This window comes from Delphinapterus leucas, chromosome 12 (genome assembly GCF_059928025.1).
Source record: "Delphinapterus leucas isolate spDelLeu-1000000601 "Yukka" chromosome 12, BTC_Dleu_Yukka2, whole genome shotgun sequence".
Taxonomy (NCBI): Eukaryota; Metazoa; Chordata; class Mammalia; order Artiodactyla; family Monodontidae; genus Delphinapterus; species Delphinapterus leucas.
The window spans coordinates 14,329,190-14,345,862 of record NC_143140.1 but is presented as its reverse complement, the minus strand read 5'-3'; the positions used below and the strand labels follow the sequence as shown (position 1 = coordinate 14,345,862).

The window sequence follows — 16,673 nt, the reverse complement described above, 5'->3', positions numbered from 1 at the left end:
TTTCTGCACGACCATAAATCAGACTGCAAGGCACCTGCCCCTCCTCCCCACTGTGTCTCACTTTACAGGGGAAAACCAGAGCGCCACGCTCACCTTGGGCAGCAGAAAAACAGTCTGCTGCTCAAGGGCGACAGCAACTATCGATCCGGTTTGGGAGTGCTGTTCTCTGAAAGTCTGGAAGTGCCTTTCAGGTTACTGAGAAGCAGCAGGAGGGAAGCGCTGCAATGTGCTCTGGGTAGGGCTCTCGGTCTCCTGCTGCTAACACTCCCTCAGCAAGACCCCCAATCCCTCTTTCTGACCCTAGCGCCCACCCTGCCACCTCTGGAGCTATTCCAGCTCATGATCCAGAATCGCCCATCGCCCACAAAGCCCTCTCTACGCCCTTAACCTCTCCCTCAAACACTGCCACTCCTTCCTGCCCTAAGCAGACCTCGGTTCTCCCCTAAGGACACGGGTTCCTGACGCTCTCCCCCGTCTAAAAAGACAGCAGCCTTCCCGATCACAGGCCCGTGAGTGAGAGAAGAGGAACCGCTGCCAGCGCGGCTGACTCTCCCAGACACTGACACCAGAAGAGGGGTGCTGCCGTCCCCAAACCCTAAAACCCAGGGACTCTGAGACTGGGTGGTGGAAGGCAGGGACACGCGGACAGGAGCTCGACAAACGGAGATACCGTGTGACAGTGAACGGCTGGAAGGCAGAGACGCCCGCGCTGACCCACGCACTGAGAGCGAGAGGAACAAGCGTTTGCCGAGGTCAGGGGTCGAGCTCCAGGCTCGCCACTACGCAGCAGCACCGCACCAAGGGCTGGGCACCCGAGACCAGTTCCGCCACCTGTCCCCCGGGCGCGGCTCCTGGGGACCGCCTAGCAGGCCCGCCTGTCCCGCAGGGTCACTCCCCAAGGGAAACACCCTACAACTTCCACCCAGCAGCAAACCCCACTGGCGCTCTCTCTCAAAGCAGGCCCAGAACCGGCTACTTCTCGCAGCTCCCGTGGCCACTCCCCCCTTCCACCTGTCTCCCCAGCCTGCAGCCTCGCCTTGCTACACTATTCTCAACAGGGTAGCCGTAAGGGCTCCTAAAAAACCCAAGTCGGATGAGGTACTTCTTTGCTTGAATCCTCCAATGCATTTCCAGGACACTCAGAGTAGCAGCCTTAGTCAGGTCCCAGGGTCACTCGCCAGCAGCCACGCCAGGGCCCTCCTCCTGGCCCCGCCCGCTCCCGGCGGGGATGCCCAGGGCCACTGCACCCGCCCTGGCCTCACCGCGCACAGCCAGGGAGCCCCAGCCTCCTCAGGTCTTCCCTCCGACGGTATCTCAGGGGGCCCCCAACGCCCACCCCCCGAACCCTGCTTAAAATCACACCACTGCTTTCGTTCTCTTTTAGCTACAGCACTTAGCAAACATGACCATGACGTATCTTACTTAACTATCTCTTCACTGTTTCCCCAGACAGGGGTCAGGTACCTTCGTCTGTCTTCCCTCACAGCTCTCTCCCCAGTGCCTACGACGGCGCCCGGACACGCGGCAGACACTTCAGGAGGAGGTGCGAGGTCAGTGAGCGAGTCTGTAGGGTAAGGGCCAGGCCTGGCTCAGCTCTTATGTTTCTAAGTTATGGACCGATAACCAGGCACTCACGGCCGGGGAGGAAATGCTGCCGCCGAGACAAAGGCGCGTGGAGTCCTAGTAGGATCCTTCCGTACTGTGGCAGTAAGTCTTTTTTCTCATTTATAGCAAAGGAAATAAAATACAGAAATTATGAGAACTAGTATTCAACACAATTATATTTAGAGCCCCTGGACTAAGCCCTATTTTTATATTTCTGATATACCACTTATTTTCACCACCATAGAAGATGTTTATCTATAGGGGGTATATCTGCATGATACACCAGTTTCCTAAGTAAGACAAAAACATTCAGTTGTAATTCTTAAGACAGAAAACAATTTTCTCAATAGAACAAAGATCAATTTTTAGAAAAGCAGTGTATGAAGGTCGACTCTACCTTCCAACTATCTTTCACTGTTTTCCTGTTATTAATCTTTCCCTAAACTAAAAAAAATCTCTAAATTAATTACTGCTGAAGGCTCAGATATTACTAAAAATAACCATTTATCAAGCTATTTTAAAAGGAAGAGGAGAAAAATGTAAAAAGAGCTGACAGTATTTGTAGATAAGGACAGTACAAGCACTCCTTGAATGGACGTCTGTTTACTCACCAGGCAGACAACATCTATCTGTCGGCCATAAGAATAAATATGACATTAAAATGAGCACAGACATTCTTATTGTCATCAGACACATAAAATGAATCTAGCCACTAGATCTAGGTATAAAGCATGTTGCTTCAGCTAACCAAAATTAAAGTGTCCTTTAAAACAGCACATGTTATAATAAGGCTACACCATAATTATTTTGCTAAGGGACCCCCCTTCCAACAAAACTAAATAAAGAGAAGGCGGGGTGGGGTGGGGGGAGAAAACATTTCAAATGCTGAGATGTCACAGTCCACCAAGCCTTTGAAGAGTACTTTGTTATCCTCTCTCCCCAAGGAACTCATTACTTGTATTTCCATGAAGGCACTGCTGACAGACACCAGCTCCCTTATTAAAGATTTCCCTTTTGGTGGGAACTCAAAACACTAATCATACCATTTTCAAATTCAATTAACAGGTATCTTTTGGCACACTGATGATAAAGCTATTATATTCGTTTCAAGTAAACGTTTCAATTGTTTTGTAACTCTAATTAATGATGACTTGTATTTTTTTACTACTTACCGAGTCCTAACAGATCAACAGTGGGCTCTGCAGCTTTTTTAGGGCTGGTACTTTTTTTAGGCTCCAATTGCTGATCTTCTTTCTTCTGCAGCTTTAAAGTAAATAATCAGATTTATTATTTTTTTTCAAATAAACTGAACAAGACTTTTAAGCCCCAATTAGGCATAGTTTTGATAAAGTTAGTGTAATGTAGCCTATGAAGAAGCATAGTGTGATAAAGCTTAGAGCATTCATTATCATAAACTTAAACACAATCATTGAACTTGAACTGATAAACCGGACACGAGGACCCCAAAACAGTGAATGTAGAAATTTAATCTTAATGTAATTGTTCCTAAGCATTTAAAACCTTCACATGAACATTCCACACTATTATAGTATTATAACAGTGTATTATACTTGCTCGCTCCTGCTGCCGGGCAGGCCCCGGGTCCTCGCGAGCAGAGCAGAGGCCACCGGCACTAATGGAACCTGATATGATGTGCAGGCAGACCTTGTTTTACCGCTCTTCCCTTTACTGTGCTTCACAGATATCACGCTGCTTACAAACTGAAACTCTGTGGCGACCTGCGTGGAGCATTCTTCCAACAGCATTTGCTCACTTTGTGTTTCTGTGTCACATTTTGGCAATTCTCACAATATTTCAAACTTTTCATATTTGCTACGGTGCTCTGTGATCAGTGATCTTTGATGTTACTCTGTAACTGTTATGGGGGAGCCACGAACCACACCCATATAAGACTGCAAACTTAATCAAAAAACATTGTGTGTGTTCTGACTGCTCTACCCACCAGTGGTTCTCCATCTCCCTCCCTCTCCTTGGGCCTCCCCAGTCCCTGAGACACAATACAGAAATTAGGCCAATGAGTAACCCTACAGGGGTCTCCAAGTGTTCAAGAAAAGGAACAGTTGCATGTCTCTCACTTTAAATCAAAAGCTAGAAATGATTAAGCTTAGCGAGGAAGCCACGTTAAAAGCCCAGATTGGCCACAAGTAGGCTTTCTGCACCAAACAGCCAAGTTGTGAATGCGGAACAAAAGTTCTTGAAGGAAGTTAAAATCGAATAGTCTTAGTGCTGATGTGGAGAAAGTTTCAATGGTCTGGACAGAAGATCAAACCAGCCACAACATTCCCTTAAGCCAAAGCCTAATCCAGAGCAAGGCTCTAACTCTCTTTAACTCCCTGAAGGCTGAGAGAGATGAGGAAGCTGAAGAAGCAAAGTCTGAAGCCAGCAGAGGCTGGTCCATGAGGCTGAAGGAAAGGAGCCGTCTCCATAACAACAAAGTGCAAGGGGAAGCAGCACGTGCTGATGGAGAAGCTGCAGCAAGTTATCCAGAAGATCCGGCTGAGATAATTCATGAAGGGGAACAGATTTTCAAGGTAGACGAAACAGCCTTCTATTGGAAGAAGATGCCATCTAGGATTTTCATAGCTGGAAAGGAGAAGTCACTGCCAGGCTGTGAAGCTTCAGAGGGCAGGCTGACTCTCCTGTTAGGAGCTAATGCAGCTGGCGACTTTAAGTGGAAGCCAATGCTCATCTACCGTTCCAAAAATCCTAGGGCCCTTAAGAATTACCCTCAATCTGTGCTGCCTGTGCTCTCTAAATGGGACAGAAAGCCTGCATGACAGCACATCTGTTTACAACATGGCTTACTGAGTGTTTTAAGCCATGTACTGCTCAGAAAACAAGGTTCCTTTCAAAATGTGACTGCTCGTTGACAATGCACCTGGTCACCCCAGAGCTCGGGTGGAGACGGACAACGAGATTCATGTTGTTTTCACGCCTGGTAATATAACGTCTATTCTGCCGCCCGCGGATCAAGGAGTCACTTTGACTTTCAAGTTTTATTCTTTAAGAAATACATTTTGTAAGGAGACAGCTGCCACAGACAGTGATTCCTCTGATGGATCTGAGCAAAGTCACTTGAAAACCTGGAAAGGATTCATCATTCTAGATGCCATTAAGAACATTCGTGATTCATGGGAAGAGGTCCAAACATTAACAGGAGTTTGGAAGAAGTTGATTCCAACCCTCATGGATGACTTGGAGGGGGGTTTAAGACTTCATGGAGGAAGGAACTGCAGATGTGGTGAAAACAGCATGAGAACTAAAATTAGAAGTGGAGCCTGAAGATGTATGGTGTTGGCCAAAAGGTTCACTCAGTTTTTTCTGTAAGATGTCTCTAGTAGCACTTAGTTGTCTTTAACTTCATTCAAAACAATTTTGTTAGCCTGTATGTGACAGCTGTCATATCAGCGTGCTTTTAAAACAAAGACATCAAGATGTCAAATTCTAAATTATGCTTTATTATTTCAAGAGAGGTAAAAATGCAAATGAAACACAATAAAAGATTTGTGCAGTGTATGGACAAGGTGCTGTGACTGATCCAACGTGTCAAAACTGGTTTGCAAAATTTCGTGCTGGAGATTTCTCGCTAGACGATGCTCCATGGTCGGGTAGACCAGTTGAAGTTGATAGCGATCAAATTGAGACATTAATTGAGAACAATCAACGTTATACCACGCGGGAGACAGCCGACATACTCAAAATATCCAAAGCAAGCGCTGAAAATCATCTGCTCCAGCGTGGTTACGTTCATCGCTTTGACGTTTGGGTTCCATGTAAGTTAAGTGAAAAAAACCTTCGTGACTGTATTTCCGCATGCCATTCCCTACTGAAACGTAATGAAAATGTTCCGATTTTAAAACAAACTGTGACCGGAGATGAAAAGTGGACACTGCACGACAATGTGGAACGGAAGAGATCGTGGGGCAAGGGAAATGAACCACCACCAACCACATCAAAGGTCAGTCTTCATCCAAAGACGGTGATGCTGTGTATATGGTGGGATTGGAAAGGAGTCCTCTATTACGAGCTCCTTCCGGAAAACCAAACGATTAATTCCAACAAGTACTGCTCCCAATTACACCAACTGAAAGCAGCACTCGACAGTAAGCACCCAGATTTAGTCAACAGAAAATGCACAGTTTTCTATCAGAATAATACAAGACCACATATTTCTTTGATGACCAGGCAAAAACTGTTACAGCTTGGCTGGGAAGTTCTGATTCCACCGCCGTAGTCACCAGACATTGCACCTTTGGATTTCCAGTTATTTCGGTCTTTACAAAATTCTCTTAATGGAAAAAATTTCAATTCCCTGGAAGACTGTAAAAGGCATCTGGAACAGTCCTTTGCTCAAGAAGATAAAAAGTTTTGGAAGATGCAGTTATGAAGTTGCCTGAAAAATGGCAGAAGGTAGTGGGAAAAAGAGGTGACTATACTGTTCAATAAAGTTCTTGGTGAAAATGAAAAATGTGCCCTTTATTTTAATTAAAAACCGAAGGCACTTTTTGGCCAACCCAATAACTAAATTGCTGCAGTCTCAGGATAAAACTCTCACAGATGAGGAGTTGCTTCTTACGGAGAGGCAAAGAAAAGTGTTTCTTGGGATGGAATCTACTCCTGGTGAGGATGCTGTGAAGATCGCTGGATGACAACAAAGGATTTAGAATATGACATAAACTTAGTTGATAAAGCAGCACAAGGGTCTGAGAGGAACAACTCCAATTTTGAAAAAATGCTACCGTGGGTAAAATGCTATCGAACAGCATCATATGTAACAGAGAAACCGTTCCTGAAAGGAAGCGTCAATCCACACGGCAAACATCATCACTGCCTCACTTTAAGAAACTGCCGCAGCCGCCCCACCTTCGGCAGCCAGCCCCTGATCAGCCAGCAGCCACCAGCACGGAGGCAGGACCCTCCACCTGCAAAAAGACTACGGCCTGCTGAAGGCCCAGATGATGGTTAGCTTTCTTTCGGCAATACAGTATTTTTAAAGTAAGGTATGGCTGAGTAATATTCCACTGAATATGTAGCCCACCTCTCTTATGCCAAGAAAATAAAACATTCATTCATTTGCTCATTTATTTCTCAAACCACTCCCACAAGATCATTTCCTCAGCTACCTAAAGAACTCATAGCTCAGCTGTTACATGAGTTCATTTTTTGTTAGCTGTACAAGTGCATAAATTTCTAAGAACATACATATATGTCTCCCCTTACTTGTTTCTGGTCACTTACTGTCTCCCGCTCAGAATCAGCTTTTTAACTAATTAGCCTACCAATCATTATAGATATCAATTCTTTTTTTGTGTGTGTGGTACGCGGGCCTCTCACTGTCGTGGCCTCTCCCGTTGCGGAGCACAGGCTCTGGACGCGCAGGCTCAGCGGCCATGGCTCACGGGCCCAGCCGCTCCGCGGCATGTGGGATCTTCCCGGACCGGGGCACGAACCCCTGTCCCCTGCATCAGCAGGTGGACTCTTAGTAACCTTCCCAAATACACAATTATCAGCCTGTAACTATATAATTCTCAGAAGTTTAACATAATTCATTTTGCATTCTCTTTTTCAACCTCCAACAGAGGTAAGACTTACCTTGCTTTTTAGCAAAATAATTTCAAAGAAAGCACAGTTTGTAGTAACAAAGTAAGCAATCTTTTCAACTGAATACTTAAACTGCTAGACCTTCCTTCCTTCCTTTTTTTTTAAACTGGACAACCTATGTTACTCTAAACACTTAAATCTGCAAGAGAAATGGGGGATTAAATGGCCACGAGAGGGCGCACAAACTTAAAATCCTCCCGGGGCAGGCCTTCCCTTGTCACACTCCTTGCAGTACTCTGTATATTATATATGCAAGTGTCACATGTTCAGTTGGCACTTAAAAATCTAATCCCTGACTTAACTTAAAATCAGAAAGCCTTAAAGTTGAAAATAAACTTAGATAATATGGGCAAACTCATTCATTCTACATTATTAACTGAGGTCAGATATTATATGCCAAATGGGGACAGAGTAACTAAAATTTATATTCTGTCCCTCAATTCAGATTGATTTCTTTGGTATAATATTTTACTGAATCTTCTTCCGTGCAAAGAAGCACAGCACAAACCTGTGACAGATCCCTTCCTACTCACTTTCTACAGTCTAAGAATCCAGAACCTCTTCAGGCTAAAATGATTTCTTTTTAAAAATTCAAATTCTGGTTATAAGTTATCCTCCCACTCAATTAGAGAACTACCTTTGAAAACATTACTGAGTATGAACGTACCCGCCCCCCAACGTTTGGAAAGGGGAGAAAACGCCAAATCAAGTAACACCGAGGCCCGCTCACAAGCTGGGCTCCCACCCTCAGCACCGCTGCAGACAATCTGGAAAGTATCTTTCCTTCCAGACATCACACACCTACACGCATCCCAAGAGTTTCTCTTCTTCCTTGGATTTCGACTGCATCATAGTTTTAAACGGGTGTATGTCAACCATTTCCACAGGAAACTGCATAACAGAGAGCAGGTGTGTAGGTGAGCAGGGTAAAGAGAAACATGGAGGCGAGAATAAGGAAACGTCCGACACAGAGTTCATCAAACCACAGATGCGGCCCGCCAGTGGGTTCTTAAAGCCCCTTTTATGTATAACAACTAGATTTTTTTTTTTGGTATTAAAAAAATGAAATAGAACATAAAACAGAGCACACTGCACAAAGTAAAGGTAAGCACTCATGAACTGTTTTGCACATTTGTGCACATATGTGAGTGCATGAAGGCTGGACCATAATGTAAAACAAATTTCTTACCAGAGTCATGGGCTGAGAAACACTGTTCTAGAGATGGTCTGCTCCTTTGCTGCTACAGTGGGTCAGCTCACTTGAGTGAGCAATGTCTATGCCCTAAACCTTACCGACCACTCCAAATAGAGCTGCTCTACATGGATTTCAATAATTCAGACACGAGTGACCCTTACAGCTGGCATCTCATAGGCTGTCCCACAAATCAAAATGGCAAAAGAGTTGATCACTTTAAAAACTGTTTTGTATCCCTTCAACCTCAAATCCTGCTGAGGCAGCATCGTGAACACATCGGTGTGTGGCGGAGATCATTTTAGAGATCGTTCTGTAACTGCACAGTAATCCAAGTACTGCCTTATATGCATTAGTGAGAACTACAAAGACTGAATTCAGATGATACTCTTCTTTGCCCGTCAATGTAAACATAAGAAAGTAACCTCATTGTTTGTATTTTAAAACATATTTAAAAATTGAAGGACATGTACCACAGCACTAAACTACATAGGTAAGACATCTTCCTGAAATTCTAGTCAGAATAATGCTTATAATAATACCTTTTAGAGTTAAATATCCATAAAAAGATTTTAATTTTCTATTCAATTTCTTTGAGTGACTTTCCAATAACTGAAATTTAATTCTCAGCCATATTTATAATTATTTTCATAGATCTTTGTGTAACATGACAGGAATAGCCTTCCTAGCCTTAGTTGAGTAATAATATCTAAAAATATAGAGCCAGGAAATTCAAAAAATCTGTGTTTATATATTACCATTATGGAGGTTCAAAAAAACTCTAAAATAAAATCCTCTAAATCCGCCTGTGACAGTCTTTAAACAGCCTGGATTTATCAAGAAAAGAGATGCGCCCTGAGTTCATCCTGGAAACCCTGTCTAATGGCCACTCTGAAGTGTACTTAGTTTCTACAGCTAAACATAGTTGTCACTCCCTATCTTTATGTATGTAAGAATATACACATATGGAACCAGGTTAATGTCAGAGAAGAACTACAAGTAGATTCCCACAATGTATTCCAGTTAAACATGTTGTGTAGTAAACAAACAGGTGTGTAACAGGTTATGCCTTCCTGAGCAAGCTCTTTTGAAACGAACACACCTGATTTCTACCAGACTTGCTTGTAACACAAGCAGTCCTATTTATCACATATTTTCAGGATATAAAAACAGTAAACCTCAAACAAAAATATTAATACACAAACTATTAATTTGACCTTCTGCTCTATAGTGTACCAATTCCATTGTACTTTGCAAAGATAAAGTTGAGATATTTGAAATACAGCTATCATATAAAGCCAAATTTTAGAAGACTTAAGAATGAAAATGCTATTGTCTTGTTAGATTTTGGGGCAGACACAGAACACGGTGTCAGAACAGTAAGTCAAGACCCTGAGAGGCACATTTTCCCTCATGTAACTGTCACCCTTTTGATATTCAAGCAGTATGTACAGAATCATTCCACTTCAAATTCTCCTGCTACTGAAAACATCACATATGGAATTTGCCTTTTAATAAGTGAAGAATGCAGCCGGCTGTCAATGGGTAAAATTAGGCAATTTATAATTTATTAAACAAACTTTCCTAACAAGCAAGAACCCAGGTCTGCTTAGATAAAGCAATTTTATAAAAATGTAATTTTCCTTAGATTCATACCAAGCAAATGTCTCATTCAAATTATTAAAACCTGTATTAGCAGAAACTTCACTGGCCAATCCTTTCGTAACTCATAAAACTACATCACAGAATGTAACTGAATCAAAAACCACTTAGTTTCCAACTCCTACATTTACCAGCATCTCCTAAGCCTTTAAACAACAGAAATAACAGCTGAGCCTCTAGAATGTGATTCACTATTCTTCAGTTGACCAATTAACGTAAATAATAGTGTTAATATGTAAGACAACTTTCTACGGTCTAGACGTAATTATTAGAACTTTTCTTTAAAAACTGACTACATCATAAATTATGCCTTAACTAGTTTGTCTATAATCAGCTTCCTTTAACATTCACAGACTCATACAACTAGATGAGACAAAACATATTGTTTAATTCTCTCATTTTAAAGTTAAGGATACTAAAGTGATACAAAGGCAGGGAGGTCTGCAGGGAAGACAGGAAGGAGTCTAAAAGGTAGGAGCTGGTAAAGGCACCCTGGGAAGAAAACCGAGTGTGGAAAAGATGGCGGACCCACCTGCCTAATCTGGAGGTCTAGTGTCAGGAATAAAAGGTAAAGCTGAAAAAGTAAGCTGAGCCATGTTACACAAGGACCCAAACGGCCCACCAGAGCTAGGAATTGGATGAATTTTCAAGGCAGGTCGCAAAAACAAAGCTACTCCTCGCGGGGCAGTGCGCAGGAACAGCCCTGAGAAAGGAGATGACCACTGCCACTGCGGGGCAGGGTGTGCGGCCACGACACGAGCAGAGCAACGCCCAGGAAAATGAACACGAACCCGCCGCCCCATCACAGCCTGAAACCTGAAATATTCTCTAATAGCTACTCAACAACACACAGTTCCCAGAATACTACCTCGTCCGGGTGCCTTCTGAAATACTAATGGTGGGATTTCACCTTTACTACAGATTTTAGTAAAACTTTATGAATGACGAGTTACTCAAAGGTGTTGGGTTGTACATCATCATATATTCTACTCTAAAGCAGAAACAGAAGTCAGACTGTGTTATCCATGTTGTTCACCCATTGAAGCCGTTCAATGGCATATCAATAATTAATACAAATCACTGTCTTACGTTCCCAATATTTTTAAAAATTCCTTTACTGTAGATTTAAGAGGTTTGGGGAAAGAGCTGAGCTAAATACAGGTGTTCAAGTTGCTATCTTTTTTTTTTGGCAGCACCACACAGCACACGGGATCTTAGCTCCCCAACCAGTGATCGAACCCGCGGCCCCTGCAGTGGAAGCATGGACGGCCAGGGAAGTCCCACATTCCTACTATATTTTCATAGTTATAATTACCATGTTTGTATGTGTGTGCTTTCACAACCAAATTATATACAACCTGAGAATTAATCTTGCACGCAACTCTTGGTTATTCCCCAAATCTTCCTGTTTTACCTATTTAGAATCTTGTTAAAGTTTCCCTTTTTCTTTTTAACCATTCTTTATAATATACATATGGATCTTTTTCCCATTAAACCTCTCATTACACTGGTTTTGAATTTAATATTCTTTCTTAAGTCGTATTTTTAGAGTTCGATTTCGAACTGTAATCTACATTTGATTTCCCCAGCCACATGGACATCTTTCAGTAAATGGCTCTCATGGTCTAGGGACACTACAACCCCAAACAGTATGTCCCTGGGCTGGAGAAGCAGCAAAGATTTATATAAATTTGAGAACACAAAGGAGCCTCAGACGACATTTACTCAACTCATTACATGGCGCGTGAAGCACCACTGGGACATGTCACATACAGGGCCACTCTGGGTAAGAAAATCCCCCGGCGTTATGGAATCACTGGACATGATGACACAGCACATTGTATATTCAGACAATCTGAAGATGAGAAAGTTTCCTCCTCAGGCAGCCTGTAACATCTACCCGCTTACCTCTAGTCTCTGGACACCGCCATGCAACAGAGAAATGAGGAGTGAACAGATGGGGCACCAACTCCCAGCAGCCACGGCAGACCACGCGCTCACACCAGGCCCTCCGCCATCTAAAAGTCCCTGACGTTTTCTTCTGTGCTATCATATTCAGGGCAGTTGAGGTGCCAGTGCCTTTACTTCAGAATCTTACTGTTACCCAATTTGTCAGTATTTTGTATCTAAGAGTTTCTGAGGGACTAAATTCTATCGTGCAATGGCTTAACTAACCTTTGTTGCCTGGTCATCTGAAAATGCGAACAATATGACAATGATACGCTGAGTGAATAAAAACGCAGAAGAGAGCGAAGTCCAGGATTGAGCCCCGCGGAATGCAGCGAGCTCCCTCGACACTGACTTCACTTCTGTTCCCTGCACTTCTCCGGGCACAGCCGTCCATCCGGCGTTCAGTCCACCCACAGCCTGCTCACCAGGCCCAGCTGCCTACCTCTGGACCAGAAGGAGATCTGGGAACCTAAGCTTAGTCTGACAGGCACTGTTCTTAGGGAACCCATGCAGGGACTAGTGAATGTTGCTAACACTTTGAAAAAAGGACTAAGTCATTAGAAAGAAAATTCCATTTGAGTTCTGCATAGAATTCATGCCAAGACAATGATACAAGCATTCATGACCCACTTACATTTTCCTTCTGAAGATCTGGACATTTGTCTCTCTCTAAACTCCTGGGTCCTGACTTAGGGACAGCTTCTCAAAGAGTGGCCTACATGCTTCACACATCAGGCCTGCAAAGTTTCTCACCGCTCAGCACAAACATCGAGTGCCTACATGGGCAAGCTCCCTTAAAAGAATACTGTGCAGAATTTTTGTGAGGGTTAAAATAATATACAGAGTCCTTCTCACAGTGGCTGGCACATAACCGGGGCTTCCAAACCGGCAGCTGCTGGTGGTTGTGAGGGTGCCTTTCATAAATACGTGCCAGAAGCGTAAGCACTAGAGACACAAGGATGAGTTAAGACGTGGTTGCTAAGCTTAAGAGGCGTATATTCTGGTCAAGCAAATGGACACAAACATAATTCCAGTTCCGTGGGGAGCGGCGCAGTAATGGAGTAAAAGCTCAGAGGAGCAGCAGGCCAGGGCTCCGCAAGCGTCTGAGAGGTGTCCTCTGGGACGCATGGCCCTAGGGTGGCAGGGCGGCCGGACGCCCCAGTCTGCTCGGGACAACCCCACTCAGTGCTTGTGATTCCAACTTCCGGTTTCACTCTTAGGAGGACCCAGTTGCGAATACCCACCCCAATTTCTTACCCTTGTCTACACAGTAGTCTGGAGGTTTGCAGAGAAGGAAAAAGAAGGTAGTTTTTTTATAATTCACCACTTACTTGTTAGCAAAAGTATGAAAGAAAGAAAACAATTAAATGGGGCACCGCTGAGAGGGGGCCACCGCCTGCCCGTCACACACGCACATTCCCAGGACCTGGTGCTAAAGCGTTCGGCCGGCCTGCTTCTGGGTCGGGCTCTCCCTCACTGCGACCTGCTGAACGTCAGCCCTCGACACCAGGGTTTGGAAAGAAAGAAAGGAAGGGAGGGAGGGAGGATGAGAGGGAGAGAGGGAGAGAGGGAGAGAGGGAGAGAGGGAGAGAGGGAGAGAGGGAGAGAGGGAGAGAGGGAGGGAGGGAGGGAGGGTGGGAGGGAGGGAGGAAAGGAAAAACAGCCCAATTTTAAACCCAGTCTGTATGGGAAGCTTCAACAGGTCACTTGACACCTCTGATTAGGGTCACTTCACAGGCATAGGCTGCACAGCCCCCAGAGCCCACAGAGGTTTAATACTCTGCAATTACATCTGGAAATTCTTCATTTTATCTTTGAACTTGACCTTGTAAATGCAAAGGGCCAAGGGAAGGTAAGCTGACGCTCCAGAGAAGCTGCGTGTGTCCCCTCGGTTGGTGCCTCGCTGCCCGCTTCATCCAGTGGACCAGGGCCCACGATGCTCCGTGAGCACAGACCCCGGTGCGGGACAAGGGCAAGAGGTACACTGCGAGGTGGGGCTGACGCCCTAGTGGGCCACGCCTTCTCTTCCCAACACACAAGGCAGCAGGGGCGTGATCCTAAGGCCCAGGAAAGACCCAGAGCACCTTCCTCGCCTCGTACTCAGCAGACCACTTACAGGGAAGACGTGACAGCACGGGACTAAAAATAACTGTGTGCATGTGCAGCTGGGGCAGTTACGACCAGTAAGATACAAAGAGGCCACAAAGCAACTGCCATTTCTGAGGAGCTGGGAGCAAGAGAAGGTCCTGCGCATGAGCCCTGCACACAGCGCCACCAGGGGTGGGCAGACCGCCTGAGCCCCCGCTCCTGCCCGACCCACTGACCCGCCCCTACCCTCGCCCCATTTAAGGGACCCGCTCGCCACCCCTCGGGGCACGAGCCAGGGCACCTGCTTCCTGGTTCTGCTCCCTGGGCTCCCAGCAAAGCCTTGCCTGAATCGCTCGTCTGGCTTCTTATCAGTTTCTATTGATTAAAGAGTCCAAGGACCCACAATCCCTGGCCTAGGGAACCAGTGCCCACCATTCCCGCCTAAGAGCAAAATTCATGGGCATGTACACGCTAAGAAACACAAATTGTATAATTTAGATGATTCCACATCTATGTGCTCTTGTGTTTGCAATGAAGATTTTCACTGTGGAATATAAAAATGAGTAATAAAATTCATGTTAATGATGTAAATTTTTAATTTTTCTACCATTAAAAGCAAATCAACTTTGAGAGACAAGTGGAGAGACTGCAGAAGAACAAAAAGAGCTTTATAGGCACTCCCTGGCAGTCCAGTGGTTAAGACTTCACCTTCCAATGCAGGGAATGCAGGTTCGATCCCTGGTCGGGGAGCTAAGATTCTACATGCCTCGTGGCCAAAAAACCAAAACATAAAACAGAGCAATATTGCAACAAATTCAATAAAGACTTTAAAAATGGTCCACATCAAAAAAAAGAAGAGCTTTATATTTTAGTACCTTTAATGGTACTTTTTTCTTGTTTTTGAACAAGGGGCCTCTAATTTTCAGTTTGCAGTGGCTGCAAATTATGTAGCTGGCCTTGTCCCTGGGCCTCAGTAAAAAAGGAATAATTGTCATATTGACTTTATGACTACTAAAACAGTAACTAAGATAAATATACCCAGGCTAGTTTTTGGTCTAGCATGTGAGCAGCTGGAAAGTCATCACTCCATCCTAACAACAAGAAGTAAAAAACTGAAAAATCAACAACTCTTCTTAGATCCATCAGAGAAGTAACGTCACGGGCAAACCATAGCCGCTCCCCAAGCCTCACCCCAAACTGGAGAAGACTGGAGAATACAGAGAATTATAACTCACTAGAGCAGAAACCAACACCAGGGTAGTGCTGGGGCCCAGGACAGGCTACCCGAAAATATGCCTCAGTGACATATTGATTATTCTAAATCAAAGCTGCTTGAGGAAAAAAAAAAGATATTAATTGGGAAAAAAAAGATAGTTTCTTAAAAGATATTAAGAAAAAGCCCGAAACACTCTGACCCTCCTCTGTCCACCTGAAGCGGAAAATAAATCTCCCACGTGGAGGCATCCTCCCTACACCAGGAGGAAAGAAAGGACTGTTATCACCATTTAGGCAATTCACGGCTAAGAAAGCTGCATAAACAAACTTTGTTACTTGGGGAAGGGAAATAGCCAACTTCAGCACACCGCCCCCGCCCACCCAGGCCATCCTGTCCCACCTATGGTGGGGAAGGGCAGAGGCGCTTGTAGAGTTCACAGCCCAGGGACACAGTCTCAGCAAAAGACAAGACCTAATCACAGGACTCCCGAACACTGCCCCGCCCTCACACCCCACTGCCACGTTACTACAGGCTTATTTACTGGAGTTCCTTTGCCAGTACATTATGTTCAGCCTCAACAGAAAATTTCAAGGTGTACAAAAAGGCAAAAAACACAGTTTGAAGAGACAGAATGAGCATCAGAACCAGATTCCGATATAGCAGGGATGTGGGAATTATCAGACTGAATTGAAAAGAACTATGTTTAATATGCTAAGGGCTCTAATGGAAAAAGTAGACGGCATGCAAGAACAGACGGGTAATGTAAGTAGACAAATGGAAATTTCAAGAAAGAATAAAACAATGGTACAGATCAAAAACATGCAACAGAAATGAAGAACGCCTGTGATGGGCTCATCAGCAGACTGAACACGGCTGAAGAACGGAAGAACATTAGAGGATGAATAAGTGAGGGTAATAAGGTAAGTATTACAACAGTGCTTTGTAAACTGTAAACATAAAAAAATATAAACATTTGAGATTTTTTTTTTCTTTGCGGTACACGGGCCTCTCACTGCTGTGGCCTCTCCCGTTGCGGAGCACAGGCTCCGGACTCGCAGGCTCAGCGGCCGTGGCTCACGGGCCCAGCCGCTCCGCGGCATATGGGATCTTCCCGGACCGGGGCACGAACCCGCGTCCCCTGCATCGGCAGGCGGACTCTCAACCACTGCGCCACCAGGGAAGCCCAACATTTGAGATTTTAATGTTACTATTATAACCTGACTCTTCCTACTCTCTTTCTTCACTAATATCTCGGAAGCTGGTAGTTTTACGTTTCATCGCACCGTAAGGTACTAGGAGAGAACACAGTGTTACCAAACACACTTGAGTGGTACCACA

General features: G+C 44.6%; 1 protein-coding gene across 9 annotated transcripts in view; it reads right to left on the bottom strand.

Annotated features, from left to right (window-relative positions):
- SMAP1 (small ArfGAP 1) overlaps positions 1–16,673 on the bottom strand; it is a 149,005-nt gene that overhangs the window by 21,403 nt on the left and 110,929 nt on the right. For all 9 annotated transcript variants that reach the window (XM_089921726.1, XM_022590453.3, XM_022590452.3 and 6 more), the window contains one exon: positions 2,778–2,868. In XM_089921726.1, coding sequence (XP_089777852.1) covers positions 2,778–2,868 — 91 coding nt within the window. The remainder of the gene's footprint in view (positions 1–2,777; positions 2,869–16,673) is intronic.